The following is a 16,475-nucleotide window of genomic DNA, read 5'->3' on the forward strand; positions in this document are numbered from 1 at the left end:
ACCACCATGGCTGATTATCCTGGTGTTGCCAGGCTTAAATATTGAAGCTTGTGTTTGCTGCTCATTATTTAATTTGCTCAAAGATTTCTTAAGAAGAAAATTGTACAATGGGAGTGGATGGAAAAAGCAGCTTGGTGGGAAGCTTAAGTAATAAATTGTTATTTCTCAGCTTTGCTTTGCCCATCAACCAGCACCATATTGTGAATGCAGAAGATACAAGCTGGCCATACCAGCACACTGTATTCATAGTTACCATCCTACCACAAAAGACCAAAATAATTATATTTTTATTGCCATTAAAAAGTACCACCATATTAGCAACTTCTCTGGAATTTCAGACTCATGGATTTGCTTAACTTTAGCTACTTGATTATCTTTTAGGTAATTAAAATTAATACAGCTTTATGTGGCTGTATGTGTTGAAAACGATAAAATAGTAAGAAAATTCAAAGTAAAAAAAATCTTAGAAACCAGCACCTCAGTGTGCTCAGAATACCTGAAACTCTGTAGATGCCTTCACATTTCATGCCATACTTCTCTACATAATCTATACATTCACGGAAAACTGCTGGCAGGCGGATGCCATCATAGATCATGGTCCTGTCTACTGCATCAGCCAAAGGAATGCCAAACACAGGTCTATGACTTGGAACATCCACTTGAGGTATCTCTGTCTCCTGAATTGGCTTTTTCTTTTTCTTCTTCTCTTTCCACTGTTTTACAACATCTGCTGCAGTTAAGTCTTTTGACTTTTTCTCTTTATGTTTGTCTTCCTTATGTTTGTCTTCCTTATGTTTTTCATCTTTGGGTTTCTCTTTTATTTTAAAATCCTTTTCCTTTTTTTTGGAAAAGCTGGGTTTCTTGAAGACATGTATTCCCTTAGACCGCTTCAACTTGGAAGGACTTTCAGCTTCATCACCAGAACTGTCCTCTTGAAAGGCAGCATAACCTTCCGCTATTAGACAAAGGAGGAAGAAGCAAGAGGAAGACAGATGTAAATTTATTTACTTTATATATATTTTGTAACTAGGAGAAAAAAAAGAAGAGGGAGAGAAGCAGTAACACGAATTAAAACACAGTGCCTGCCTGAGTCTCCAGAAGGTTCTCTTAAGTTGTTATAGACTTAAGTGGACAAGGATTAATTCAAAAGTTGCATATTCACAGAAAAAATAAGCCACACATCTCCTGAATGTTCTAAACATTTAATACTTCATATACTTACTCATTATGACAATGTCCATCTTATGGGCTATTTTCCCATTTAATAGTCAAGGAAATGCAAAATAAAAACAACTGTCTGGCAACTTCTATGTTCCTGTAATCAACAGTATAAGAATTGCTGTTAAGGATCATCTACTACATATGCACATCTCTAACAAAATTCCAGCAAGAACAAACTAAGTTTCAGTCCCTTAATTGCCCACTGCCTTTCCAAAATGTTAAAAATTTTTAAGATAAGCATGAAGTTAATAAAGTTTCAGCCTCAAATAAAAATGCCAAAAAGGTGAAAAAAGCCTAAGCAAACTTACTTTTCCATTAGGGGAGTAAGACAATTCCAGTAACACTAGCACAATACCTGTCAATAAAGTTACGTATTTGTCTTAAAAAGCCTATGTGAGAGCTTGAAACAAGTCCACGGTTGGAGTATGCTGTTTCAGCTGTAAAATACCAAGTGTTGTCTAGAACATATGCACCAGTGTTTTTACTAACTACACCTCTGCAGCTAGCCCTGCCTATCCTTCAGGCAAGAACAAGGAAATCTTTAAAGGTGGATTAAAAAAAAAAAAAAAGGCAGCACAAACCCAACATACAAACCAACATAACTTCTAAGTCAATTAATTGTGATTTTACATACACAGTACTCCTTATAAGGAAAGTAAGCCTGAAACCTGTTCAACAAAGAGGAGATTTTACATATCATTTGCACAGCCTAGGTCCCCCAACCCCGTGGAGAACAAGCTCTTGCTTTAACGTGATGCCCCTGTTATACAGATCCTTTTGCACTCTTTCATTACTGAAAATCGGTCAGTGCCTCTGCCTGAATGAAGCAGCGCACCAACAGCCAAGTGTCATTTCTTAGTGAATAGTTTTGGGTGACAGAAAATCGGCTCATTACTTAGATTGTAAGAGAAAGCATCATGGATGAGTTTCTAGGCTGTAATTCTTACAGGTTAAAGAGCTTGTGTCAAAGGAACCAAAACACATTCAAAACTGTCTCCTGTCCCAGTTCCGGAATATACTAAGAGGTGGAGATTTTCTCAGCATTATTTCAGCAAATGCAAGGAGCTCTCTGTATTTTGAAGCTTCCTTGTCTGCTTAGTAGAAAGTAGTTTTTAGTAGTCAAATAAATACATGTGTGAAAACATGGAATTGCCATAAAATAATTACCAAATGACCAGTTCACTTTTCCCATCTTGGACCTTTCCCTAAGATTGCCAAACACATGCATTTTCATGGAAGAATGGAGAGTTTTCAGCATTACCCCTGCCCAAGTGAATTTTCAGTATAAAAATGCAAACTTTAACTCAAGAACAGCCAGTAACCAGGTCTCTGTCCTCCCAGGTTACTGGCTATACCATGCTCACTCTTTTTGTAACCTAAAATTGCAAATGGGTAAGGAAACCTCCTGCAAAGTATGAACTAAGGCTTCACACCTCACTGTGATGTGGAAAGTACTGCTGCTGCATCAACTACAGGGCAAAAAAGGGGCATATTTTACCATTATGCTTGGTGAGAATGAAGGGGGTCTGGCACTGAGTTTTAAGACAGAGTTCATAGATGCAGTTACTGAAGTGAAAGCTAAATCTTCAGCAGACAGAGCCCAAAACAATCTATCCTCAACATTTCCTATTGCCTAGCATTAACAGCTCAATATCTAATACAGTAGAGTTCCTTATTTATTTATTTATTTATTTACAACATATAGTACTGGCATGTTTTCTGTGCGTCACATACAGGGGACCTAAGCTTGGGGTTTGATTCCACCAATAAACAAAGCACCTGTGTTATATGTCTCAACACTCAGTGTTGCAACACAAATCTTCCTGCATTTCTAGCTCTTTGGTAATGTAGTACCAGCAATAGCATGTGTTCCTGAAACCGGTATTTCTTGACTTCATGACAAGACATGAAGTAGCAAGTCAAACACAAAACCAGACTATATTAATTTGTCTCAGTAACATAAGTCAACAAAGTTTAGAAATATATCCTACTCTCAGATTCACAGGGAAACTCTCACATGACTCTTCTACAGTAGCCTGATTTTCTTTAGATGTAACTATACTCCCAGTAATAAAATTACTATTATCGCTTTTGCCAGTGATATAGTATACTGAAATATAAACACCCCAAATATATACAGAAAAAAGTAAATTTATCAAAAGCTAAAAAGTAAATTTACTCAGAGCTTCTCAACACTCCACATCAATAAAAAAATAAAATTTTGTTTGCAGTAGCAGCTATTCAATTATTGTGTAAGGTAATAATGGCTTCTGTACAATTTCCAACAGATCCAACTTATAATTTCACTGTTCTATCTAGAAAACTGGGGTTCAATGATATCTGCTTGACCCCCAAATTACATGAGCATAGCAGTTTGTGGCCTGCTATCAAGCATGTGGCCAGAAAGGCTGCTGGTGAAAAGAAGCAATCTGAATACATGTCACAGAATTTAAAAGATGGAATAAACTGAAGATAAACAGAAGTATAGAAGGAATAACAAAAGGCAAACCTGGAAGGGGAGCTCTTAAAGTTAACTGTGTCAAGCAACTGTAAAGAACTCTTGTTCATTTATGTAAGTAAAATGTTTGCTTGGGGTATATTTACATTTAGATGGCACAAGGGGATACTGAAAGCTTCATATTTAACGTACTCTTATGTTTGACTGGCAATTATATGGCATACTTATAATAGAGCTAAGAACACCATTTTTACATTACAGCTGCAAGAAATAATTTAATTCTTCCTACACTTTGCATTTTCTTCTTTTTGAGGATTTACTTCATATCTTTAAAGCTTCTTCTAAATAAAGAAAATTGCTTTTTATCAGCCATAAAATGTGTTGTAATCTCTTGTGGAAGAAAGTAGTTGCAGTGCTAATGTACACAGCACTATGCATATTTGCTGAAGAAACGTTTTTCCTCTTCAGCCTTCAGTTAGGCTATCACCATAAGACACACATAATTGTACCACAAAGAAACCCATACTATGAATAATGCTGACCTGTAAGAATACTAAATGTAGAGGCCTTGTATGCAGAGTTATAACAGAAAGTTGATTTGCAAAGAGGAAAAAAACCTCAACTAATGGCTTGTACAGATTACCCATCCAATGAATCTAGAAATTTCATCATCAGTCAAATCAATGCAATTATGCTGTATTAACGGTTTTAAAGAAAAAAAAAGAATGTATTTGCTTAAAACCAATAGTTTAAATTTAAATAGGTTTTAACTGAAGGTTAGTATATTTTTGAGGTATGGTAACCACTAGGCACACGGTCTTTTAACAACACTTCTTCTGAACTATGGTAGAATCAACGTAACTCCTGGATTCCAGGAAACTGGTTTGTTTAAAAATAGTGCAGCAGCAAATGTATAAAAAGTAATTATTTAATTAAATATGTGCATGCATACTACAAATAGTTACCATATGCATTCTAACAAGCCAGACTATCATGTACTGTCTCTTTTTTTTGATCTTCCAAATTTCACATGTAGAGAGTAGCAAGGTATAATGGCATCCAGAAGATCCAGCCTCCAAAGAGACAGGAATTATAGAACATTATTTTGAAATTTTATTAAAATAAACAGCAGTAAGAAGCAGCACTGACATTTAGGCTGTGATATTTAGGTTTCACAGACTTGAGACATCCAGAATCCTTCTGATACCAAGAGCGCTTGGTATCATCTCAGTGTTTCTGAGCACTTTGTTCTTTCAGAAGATGTAGGAAGACTATATTGAATAAAAACTATTTCATGTTTCCAAAATTTATGCACAAGTGTAAGGGCTGGAAGTAAGATTTCTCTCTTATGGTTTTGGATGGGGTTGGTAATAGTACTTTGCTTAAATGAAAATTTCTGTGTTAGACACCAATACACTGACAAAGAATGGATTCTATAGTCAAAGCTTTACTTTCTCCCAACATTTAATCTGTCAGTTCTTGTAATTCAGATCCTGATGATGGCTTGCACATTTTTGGACTCCACACTATTACTTCAGCACTGCTGGAGGAAACTTTACGATTATACTTAACCAAGAAAGTAAAGGAAGAAAAAGCACACAGATTTTATTTCTCCTCAAATAATGATGCAGAGTGCACATGAAAACTTGAGATGGCAGACAATAACAAACTATATGAGTACAGGAGATGCAAAGGAAAAGGGTTAAATTTGTTAAAACCAACACTTCCTAATTAAAAAGTATAAAAATCAGATCAAACTTTCAGTTTTATTTTAGTTAGCATGCCAGCTATAATAATCAAAGAGCCTTTAATTGAAAATACACTTGGAAATCTCCACTGAGAATACGAACAGATAATGTGATGAGAAGAACTCTATGCCAGACAATTGCCCAAGCACTACTTAAGACTTTGGATAAGCATGTTTATTAGTACAAGCATGTGCTTGGCACCTGTATCTGAGAAACAAAAAACTTTTTTTTGTTTAAGGTTTTTGGAAGAGAAACAGGTATTGCACAAAGTCTGTTTGTATAAGCTCACTTCTTTCACACCTAAATAGGTTAAAAAAAAAAAAAAAAAAAAAAAAAAAAAAAAGCATTGGAAATTCTGCAAGGTTTTGATAGCACATAAGAGAGCATTCAAGAGAACAAGCATGCAAGAGAAATTATAAGCATGAAACATGAGAAATTGCCAGCTTACTTCTCTTTTCCTTCTTCTTAAATTTTCCTTTCTTCTTCCCATGCTCCTTTTCATCATCAGATACTATATCTGGAGGTTCATGCAAGCTGTCATGAGGTGGTGAAGGCTCACCAGTGCGGTACAGTCCAGGGAATTTTGTAGGACTGATTTCTTCAGAGCTGGGAGTACGAGCAAGACCCCCACTGTGTTCTACCCGACGATGTTCACTGGGGCTGCTAGTGGGAGGCAGGAAGCACTCAGTCATTCTGATTCCCTGATATCAGAGTGGAATCTTCTGCTACCTGTCCATCACACCTGCAGCAGAAAAAACCCAAAAAACCCACAGAATTTAAACAACTGAGTTTTAGAGCACCTTGTTTAAAGCTCTATCCTGAAAACATAAGAAACAGCAATTCATTCTGCAATGAAGAGTCCCACTGATGTCAAGAGTCTGCTTATAACAGCATGTACCAGGCTTAGTGCTTGCAGAATCTGCCCATTAATTCCTAAGCTAATCTTGCAATATTAACGCACTAAGAGAACTGTCAATTTTACCTTTCTCTACTTTATGCTGTTTAAAATATTACATATTAAGTATCAAAATATTTAACATTTAAAATAATTCTTATAAAATTCAGGAGTTTGCATACTGCTTATTAATACTTATTATAAAAAGCAACCTTTTTTTTAAAAACTAATTGACCAGAATTTCTGTTCAAGTTCTAGCAGGCAAACAAGCTAACATAAAATAGGCTTTTTTGGAAGCTTGGAGTAAGCACTGTATTTAATGCAAAGCTCATGTTCTTCTTTCCCACGCATATTTTATAGATGCAAATAAGGACTTCCCTAGCCTGTTGCAGTAAGAAAAGAAGAAGCCTGAAGTCAAATTCATCTTCTATTCATGGTAATGCAAATTGAAAAAGGTAAAAAAAAGAATGATTAAGTTTTTCTGGTATACAACAATCACAACTTCACATTTGGAAAGGCTTTAGATCAGCTACACGCAGATACAGGTACATTGTTCACTAGGGAGTTATGGTGAAAACAGCTGAAGAAAGCCAATTTCTGAATTCCCAGCAATGGAACTCCTAAGCAAAGCAAGAGCTCTTCCCAGCACAGATAAATTTCAGAAATTCTACTGGAACAGATATGCCATATGGGACTTCATACCTATGGAAATAGCTTTGCTGCACTTGACCTCTACTGTCTAAACAGTCACTCAGCTACGAGCCCTTCTTTCAAGGAAAGGAACAGAAACAAAAATAGAGCAAACCTCAGGAAAAGAAAAAGCCATTTTCACACCCACTAGTATACTCAGATGACAGCTCAAGTCTTGGTTACGTGGTAAAATTAATCCAACTTAAGTCTGTGCTGCTGCTGAAAGAAAACTGAGCTACTGGAAGGCAAACACAAGGGAAAATGATTTTTTGTTTGTTTGTTTTAAGCTAGGTCAGCTCCATAACCTGGCCCACTAAATAGTCATACAACTGTCAGAGCAAGCACAGGGAAGGCTGAGTGTTGGGTGAAGGTGCACTGCACTGCAGACCTGAAGTGATCAAGGTTGCTGAGTAACCATGGCTTCAAAAGACAGAATTATACATGTAAGGTTACACACAAAAGCCGCAGCAAACCTACTTCTGCGAGAATTTTAGTTATGGCAGAAATATATTCAGATATAATAGCTCTGGCTTCTGTACTAACCGATGGACTTTGTAGTCCTCTCTGGAACTCTTGCTATTTAATGTTGATATATAGATTATAATTACAAAAAAAGAAAAAAGTTCGCTCAGCTTAGCAAACTCAGATAGTCGATATTTTATAAAACCTCATTCAAGGAAACTAAAGATACATACTGGCTTAGTTGGTACTCCTGATACATCACACAACTGGACTATAAATTCTTATCCAAAACCAGAGAGCCTAAAAGAAACTAGCATTAATATGGGACACAGCTATTCCCTGTGTGTTTTTTTTTTTTTTTTGGTCATGCTTATTGGGATCTATTTTGTTACATTTTTTATGAATATAAAATACTGCATTGTTATACTAATTTGATATTGTGTTTAAACAAGCGACTGGTGTGCTCATGCAAAACATTTTTAATAGAAATGCACAGGTGTATAAAGTTTCAGGCTTGTGGATATCAAAAAGGGTCAAAACTTTCAAGCTAGATGCACATTCAGTATTACCAATGACACAGATCGGCAATGCCGCTGCATCTTATCTGTGCATCTGAATGATCTGTAAAATTATTTCCCAATACCAATTTTCATTTAACCCCTCCCACAAAACAAACAAACATCTCCCCCAAAAACTACCAAAAGCTGTAAAACTGTAAAGAGTATTTCAACAGTAATTCATGGAATGAAATTAAAAATATTACATATGATCATTTTCTGAGAACAGGATGGACCACACCTATAAATCAGTCTATGTCTTGCGTGAACAAGATGGGTAAGAGAAAGAGAGGGAAAGGGCAACGTCATTGTAAAGGCACATAAATGTCACCCTGGAAAATGAGAACCTACATCCTTTGCCTCTGCCAGAGCTCCTGGGATGAAGCCAGTCAAATCCCTTACCACATTACACAATGTTTTTTAACAGTGTTTTACTCAGTTACTGAATTCCTGGGGTCTTATTTGCAGGATACTGAAAGCATGACATGGATTTGTATTTTCCCAGGTTAATAATTTTTGATTTCTATCCACTTAAGCAGGCTCTTTTTTTAGTTATGATTAAACTCTGATCCTTCAGTTCCCTGTATGCCGAACAGAGTGAAAAATTCATGTGTATTTGAAACTGTCTCTCACTACAGAAGATCAATTACAAAGTGCTTATGGAAATTAAGTTACTCAAATCAGAATTTGAATAGTATACAGTAAGAGAATGATAAGAAACACAAAATATTCATGATATATATTTTAATTGATTACTATTCATTCTTTATTCTGACTAAAGTAGAGACACTAATAAAGATGATAATAGTACATATTTGTAAAATGGAACAGATTAAGATCACAGTTGCATTTCATAATTTGTTTATATTACAGCTTTAATAAAGATTTTATTGTTCTTTTCTGTATCTGTAATTTCCCAGGCCTTTAAATAAAACAGAAATTCCATCATGTTCAAATTATATCAAGGCTCATCAGCAGAATCAGAGCCTTCAGGCCTACCACAAAAATCTCTTCTACTCTTACTAATGGATGATAATGCATTATTGCCATACAAATGTGTACCTTTCCTCTGGCTCTTACACATACTTGCTGTCAGCAAGGAATGGCAAGATTGAAAAAATTTGGATCCTCTCAACATTTTGAGAAGGAATGTTTCTAACTGGCAGATTCTTCTGCCAAATTCTAGAGCTTTTCTCCCCATCAGTGTCTCAGACTTGACCCCTTCTTCCCAACCTGTTACTGTTTCAATCCTGTGTCTCTTCCCTGGCAGGCTCTTTTCTTCAAAACTCTTGACTTGCACAGTTCCGATCAGTCAGATTTAGCTGATCAGTACTACCACGTGGCGAAGGCCACGTGATTCCCCCTGTTAGCACACACACACAGAGCTAGTCCTCATCCCCGATTCCAAGCTCTCTAAATTCCATCTTGTTCTAATTATTTTTCCCATAACTCCAAGTTTCAATTTATTTACCATCCAGTGTCAGTACTCTCACAGCTTTCGTCTTGGTCTATTTCTCCTTTTCCTCATCAGTGTGTCACACACAACACACATTCTTCATCTGCTCTGTGACCCAAATTCCTTGCTCTGTCTTGCTCTTCCCGCTCCCCATGTTCTTTATTCAGTTGGTTCCCACTCTCCTGCTGCACCTTGCTTGCTTGCCAGATACAGCTCTTCCTCTTCTTCCTCTTTTTCTGCTTAGTTATCAGTTCCAGTTTCCTCCTAGACATTTGTCTTCTGCTGCAGCCATTTGATTCCTTGTTAACTGCACCTCATCTTCTCACCTTGTCCATGTTTCTCCCACTAGCTCTCAGTTTCTCCCTAGTATCACAAGAAGTTGTCGTCTTCCTTACCTTCCTACCAACAGCAGACTCTGCAGCTCCCACCGGTTCTTGTTCTCTTGACATTCAATTCTTTTTCCACAAGAGCCAAGAACGCTGTTACACGAGCTCTCACGAGCTCATCAGAGCTCCTCTCGGCACACACCTGGTTGTTCTCTTCAGTACCCCCCAAAATGCAGTTTCAGGAACATTCTTCCTGTTCAGCACAGAGTCAAACCTTCAAAATAATTGAATGTGAAAAATAAAAAAGCCTTCACTGAACACCTGAGGTGTGACCTTTCTTCTATCCCCCAAAGAAAGGCTAAATTAGAAGAGGCTGTAAACACAGAAGGCAAGAGGTACATCCTTAACACAAAAACTCGTTATAGCCATCGCCACTATCTTTCGAGTCCATCCACCAAACACAAGGATGGGACATGGGGAGAGGAAGGATGATGCCTGCAGAATTAACATGGCCAAAATAATGGTTTTTCTCCTAGTCTCATTCTTAAAAATAGCTGAACTCTTCCCTCAAAAGTTCAGCCTGAACTATGTACCTGGTAATTACAAATTAATTTTAAACAGCTGAGGTTTGACAAAGCTGTAAAAAACTGAAGACAGAGAGACATGGTCGGCAACCTTAATAGATCTTGCTTATTACAATATGTCATAAAAGTCTGCATTAACATATTGAAAGCAGGGCACAATTTAAAAGACCAAACAGCTCTTTTGCATTCAGTACAGAAGGCTCCATTATTTCTATTTTGCACGTATGTATTGTGACTTTGCACCTTCTAACCAACTGCAAACAGCAGAAGCAAATTAAAGCAGGTGACTGCATGCACAGATGCTGTTCTGTAAAACTGCCGTGCAGAATGGAAGATGCCAGCAATTCTCCTACAATGTGAATTATGCAAGACCACACCTGAGACACTGTGGGTGTCCCCAAATCACTCCATCTCCCCACAAACAGACATACTCTGAAAGTACCCATGTTACAGTGGTAACAGTCCCAAGAAGTCAGCAATCAAACGACAGAGGCAGAGTGGGAGCACTCACTCAGGCATCAGAGCCTACTATAACAACTACGCAAAAATCAAGATCCAGAACACAGCAGTGTTTCATGGTCTTGGGCGGTCAGTCCCAAGAGCTAAACATGCATGAAGAGGAATTATCCTAGTAATAAGCATAGCTCACTTTTGCAAAGTAGCGAACCAGAAGAGAACAGAACACAAAATACCACTTGTGGTCTGAAGATGTCAAAACACTTCAGAAACAGTGGTAATCTTTCATACAGCTCCTGAAATGGCTAAAAAGATGACTCAAAGATGAGAAAACAGAGGTGGGAAGAAGTCATCTGCAAGTGCATACAAAGTCTGAGACAAGTACACATTCTGCATCCAGCCCAGACTACTACTACTACTATTCAGTGTGTGAGCCATTAAAACTATGGTGCTTCTAAGAGACCGGCACATGATAAGTAAGCCCATACTTAATCTTCTTACAACTACTGCTGGCTGTCAACTACAGCAACAGCTTAAACAAACAACAAACAGCTTCTACAAGCTTAAAACTAACAAACCATTTGTTTTACTCATCAAATAAATAAATGTGCCGAGGTTTTATTAGTGCAATAAAATACAACAGTTTAAACTGCCTTTTGAAAAAAATGATGCTGTTTTCATAATGTACTGACAAAGCTCAATAAAAAATACTGCTTTTGCTCAAACATTTCTTAAACTGTAACTCTGCCTTGTTGGTTCAATTACATGCAGTCAATAGCAGAGGCCACCTATTTTATTTAACAAGCAGCACCCAGGTACATAAACAGTGCCCTTTTCTTTCTTTCATAACATGGCCATGAAAGTAGAAGGAAATGGGAAGTGCATCATGTAGACAGGTAACGCAAGTTTAAAATTTCACAAGTTGGAGTAATGGCATAAACAGAGTATTAAGTAACTCCCTTGTGAGTCATGCACTCTCCATAATTGGCAATAATTAAAGCCTCAAGGAGGGCTTTTGCAAGATTTTTTGGATGAAGAGAATAAAATATATATTGCAGAGTGGGATTCAGCTCTCAAAACCTAAGAGTATTTTACAAGATACATGATGCTGTAAGAACGTTAAAACTTAATTTAAAAGAGAGTGGGTAACCACAGCAACTCAAGTCACGTAGGAACAAGCTGTACATTTTTCAAAAACAATGCCAGCAACAGATCAGCTCTAAAAGTAAGTTAAGTGTGCTCCCATTTATCTTTAGGTGAATAAAGTCTGCCACGATTACATTACCATCCAAAGTATTTCCAGTTCTGCTCTGAGATTCTGTACCAGCTCAGATGCAGTGATACACAAATACACAAAACTAACATATATTTAGCTCTCGCAGCCAGTGAGTTATAGATCACATCCCTATCTGAGCAGACTGTTGCAGGATCCAGTCTAGGTTCAGAATAAGTAGCAGTATCCAGGTTACTCCATTTTATCAAAGGTATTGCAGCTGTTCATTAATCCATTCAATAAAAGACCCAATCTTAAAAAAAAAAAACAACATCTTAAACACTTTAGAAGCATCAGAAACAAGGCTGCCTGCACAATCGCATTATGATAAAACCTCCGGAAATATGGTAGCATCTACTTTTCAGTTGAATTCAGTTCAGGCAAAACAGTATCTCAGCCTCTTGTCTACCAGTTCTGTAGACCACTACCAGCAGCAATTTACTGGATATGTTTTCAACAGACAGTCTTGGGGGAAACACTAGGAACTAAAGCTTGGACTCAAGGAAAGAGTTAAGTGCTTTGCTCCAGTGAGAGCGTCCCTCAAAATAAAGTGACTATAACTACAGAGGAAAAGCCCCTGTCCCAGGCCCCTGTCCCATCTGCAACTCAGCTTCCTGCCCTGGCCGTCAGTGAGGTAAACCTATGCTGTCACACTACCTGTTTTGCCCCAGCACCCTACTTCTCTGGTAAGGCACACTGTGATAGTTTACATCGAATTGTCTGCTTCAGTACAGGCTAAAACAGGTATCTTAGAAGAGGAGCCTAGGCACAAATCTGTGTTATAAGATAATGAGCACAGCCATATACAGAGAACAGACAAACTATGCTATGCCTGGCTCCCATGCTCACTCCCATCCTTCAAGGATATTTCAGCAAGCCCCTTTCATGTGTTAAAGCCCCTTCTCCAGTTAAACCAACTGTCATGGAAGTAGTTTCAAAATGGTACATTATATTGTGATAACACATATACAAAAGGCATTCTTGTAAACAACCAACAAACTAACAGCTGGAAAGACTGCCATTTAATGGCTTTACACTGCATGACTCTTGTGAAGTTACAAGCAGAAGGTCTGGACACAGCATCATGAGGCAGATGGTACTGTTACCAGGCCAGACTTTTGCAGGATTATCTTGACTAGTAAGCTACTGCTTAAAACTGTGACTGTCCACCCAGAGAATCCCTTCTTATTCTTCATACTTCTTGGGAAAGCGCTGGTCTACTGCTCAGCATTTTCTCATTTTACCCCTTTGGTATACTGCTTCTAGCTCTGATGTTCTTGTTACCACAAAGCAACCCGATATCAGTATCTCCACAACTCTTATTCAGATGGGCCCAGCTTACTAGTTTTCCGTTCCATAGGTCTAGTCCCACTGTTTCCCAGGCTCAGTACCTCTCCATTAGCCTTTTATTGCCTTCTTCCATTTGGCTTCATGCAGTCCAGTTCTCCCATCATCAGAATTGCACCTCTTCTCTCTCACAACCTTCTTCTGACCATTCAGATACTCAGCATCTACACCTACGCAACTCCAGTTTTACCTTTCCTCTTCTCCACGTAGTGCCTCATCTAATCTCACTCTAGGGCTGCTCATTGTTTCCCAGTGCCACCTTCTATTCCTCCCACAGTTAGTCCTAATTAAGGCTTCTGAAAATTACAGTCCACACAGAAGCAAGGAAATTTGGCAGGTCATCCCTGCAAAATTTAGATTTCCACTCTAAAATGTGGACAGCATTAAAAATGTTTGCTTGTTTAAATTATTTTTATTATGGAAAAGAGATTTTTCTTCCTGTTTTCTTTATTCTCAGAAACAGTTGGAAATATTTGGTTAATGCTTTTTGTTTTGTTGTTACATATCAGCCTAAGAAACCAAACCCGGCAATTCTCAGGCCAAATGAAAATATGGTAACTTCTGATATAGGCTGAAGTGTTGAGAGCAAAACTAACAGTATGAAATGTCCTGCAGATGTATCAAATGCCTCTATAATTCTGAAAAACACCACATCGTATAACATTCATAGTACCATTCTCACTTAGATTGGCTTTAGGATCAATCCTTGTATGGCAATCCTGTCCCCTCTTCTCCTTCTACCTCCCCAAATCCCCAGTGTTACCCTTGTGCCAGCACTAACACTTGTGCAGCAGAACAGCAACTTTTACTTAAGCCACTTAACAGAGGAAGGGAAGAAAATGCAACATAATAAAGTGTGTGCAGTTTACATTTTATCAACTGCTATAAACATACAGTTGTTCCAGTCCCCCCCGCCCGCCCCAAACTATATACAAGTTTTACATAATTCACATTTCAGAAAGGATCTCTAATCCTTGGTCACCAAAAATCTGCAGCAAGTCATACACCTGTTGACAATCAGGTGAATTAATCTAATTTTATTCTCTTATCAGTTGCTGAGCAGAGGCTATTTAATAACAAATTCCCCTTATCACAGAGATTTTCATTATGGCATTAGATGTAATTATCATATGGTCACACTCCAGACCCTCAAATTAAAGCTCAGCCAACTTGAAAACACCACTCTGTTTAGTGGAGTCAGTTAAAAACAAAAAATGAAAGACAACCCACCCTCTCCCTCTGAAACATGACTGGTTAAGCTGAATGTACTAAAAGTTCTATTCAAAAAGCAAGTTATAAATACCACAGTGCAGGGGGGAGAGGGGGGAACTCAGCGAACAAGCAGAATAGACGCCAATGGATTTGCTATCAAATATTTACTAGTTTTGTGCATTCCTGATACTCTTTCAAAAGTTTCTCCAGATTGAACATGATAGGTCATAAAACAAAGGACTAGAAACTTGCCTTCCAAAGAGGCTAGAACTCTGCACATTCGGTTCTGTCACCTGATTCAAAAAAATCTTAGGATATGTATAGCCTAGGATTTAAGGCTTTTTTTTCCTTCTTTTTAAAGAGCGAATTAGCTAACACATGCTAAACTATTCCAAAAGACATGCTAAGATATTCCAAAGTGTAAACAGCAATTATTAAAGACACTGCACAATCTATGTTTTGGCTTTAACCCTGGCAAGAAATTTGGGACATGTCTGCACACCAGAAACAGGTATTCCGATGTGTTATATTACATTACTCATGATAGCATTATTTCGCCTGGCACAACAAGAGCAGCAGTAAAGATGCAACAACACATATGGAGGCTCCTGCCAGCAGAAACAGTTCAAGTTGTATGGATACCTTGAACAGACACTCAGTTTACCTGTACAAGCAGAAGCCAGTGCCACAGCGTTACCAACATCTTTCTGATCTATGCCAGTTACGATGAGACCAGAATGGGTATGCCCCCTACAAACAATCCTTAATTTTCATCTGTTGATTTGCGCTTTAAAAGCCATTTCTACCACGTACTAACACATTTAATTTAGTATAAGTGAAGCCTACCAACATTTTGTCAAACAAGTAAATCTGTTGATTATGTGGAGAAAATGACAAAGAGTGCATACACTGCTGGAAGTACTGCTATGCTGAATTCACACTGTCTCTTTCTAATCTGTTATTGAGATATTGTCTTTCATAATGGATACCAAAAAATCAATTAGGAGTGGCATACCTCTTCACTGAAGTGGCTGAGCTTTGATTTTTATTTTATTTATAGAATTTTCAAACAGCATTAAGTCCCTTCTACAAAAGTCACTTCACAGTCCTTTTAACTGTGAGGTCATTATTTACAAATTTAGTTTATTTTACCAAAGTCAAAGAAAATCCAATTCTAAGGCATTATGATCCATAGAAATTAGCATTTTCTGAAAACACAAATAATGCTATACAAGCCCTTACAGTTAAAACTGTGAAAGTTAAGTTTCTTGAGCTTTACATTAAATTTTTGCCACTATGTATTGAATGCAGATGAAGAGTTGTATATATTACAAGCTGTCATTTGAACTGATAAATCTGTAACATATGGAGAAACTAAAAACAGCTTTGCCTTCATAGTGTGATACATGACACAGACCAGTTTCAATGTATGACTTTTCCAAGTTTAAAACCCTGTGTGATCCATTTTAACACAGGCAAGTCATATTCAGCTCTTAGTGAATATTCTGTTAAATTAAAATAGAACTATCGTGGTTGAGATGAAACCCATTCCACAGCAGCAACAGAACAGTAAAGAAAGACTGTGATCTAGAAAGCCCGGTTATTGTATAATAGCTGTTCTGATTTTTTTTAATGATTATGCCATAGCCAAAAATGGAGATGCTGCAGATAAAATGCCAAGTGAAGGCAGGAAGTGGAACTTTTCTTTGACTATTTTTTCTAGGTCAATAACCACTAATGATAACTTGATAATATGCAGGAGTTTCTATCAAGTCCATACTGAGTAAAAT

The 16,475-nt window shown here is 37.5% G+C and overlaps 1 protein-coding gene across 5 annotated transcripts in view; it reads right to left on the minus strand.

The window, feature by feature from the left end:
- The window catches only part of RALBP1 (ralA binding protein 1), a 55,573-nt gene that overhangs the window by 11,814 nt on the left and 27,284 nt on the right, over nt 1-16,475 (minus strand). For 2 of the 5 annotated variants that reach the window (XM_026094352.2, XM_026094350.2), the window contains exons 2-3: nt 5,876-6,169; nt 497-955 (exon numbers count right to left, since the gene is read on the minus strand). In XM_026094352.2, the coding sequence (XP_025950137.1) occupies nt 497-955; nt 5,876-6,119 (703 nt within the window). In that variant the 5' untranslated portion in view covers nt 6,120-6,169. Of the gene's footprint in view, nt 1-496; nt 956-1,222; nt 1,316-1,529; nt 1,650-5,875; nt 6,170-9,882; nt 10,067-16,475 lie in introns of those variants that run through there. The other 3 variants (XM_064507213.1, XM_026094354.2, XM_064507214.1) reach the window with 3 other exon arrangements.

Source organism: Dromaius novaehollandiae, chromosome 2, assembly GCF_036370855.1.
Source record: "Dromaius novaehollandiae isolate bDroNov1 chromosome 2, bDroNov1.hap1, whole genome shotgun sequence".
Lineage (NCBI taxonomy): Eukaryota > Metazoa > Chordata > Aves > Casuariiformes > Dromaiidae > Dromaius > Dromaius novaehollandiae.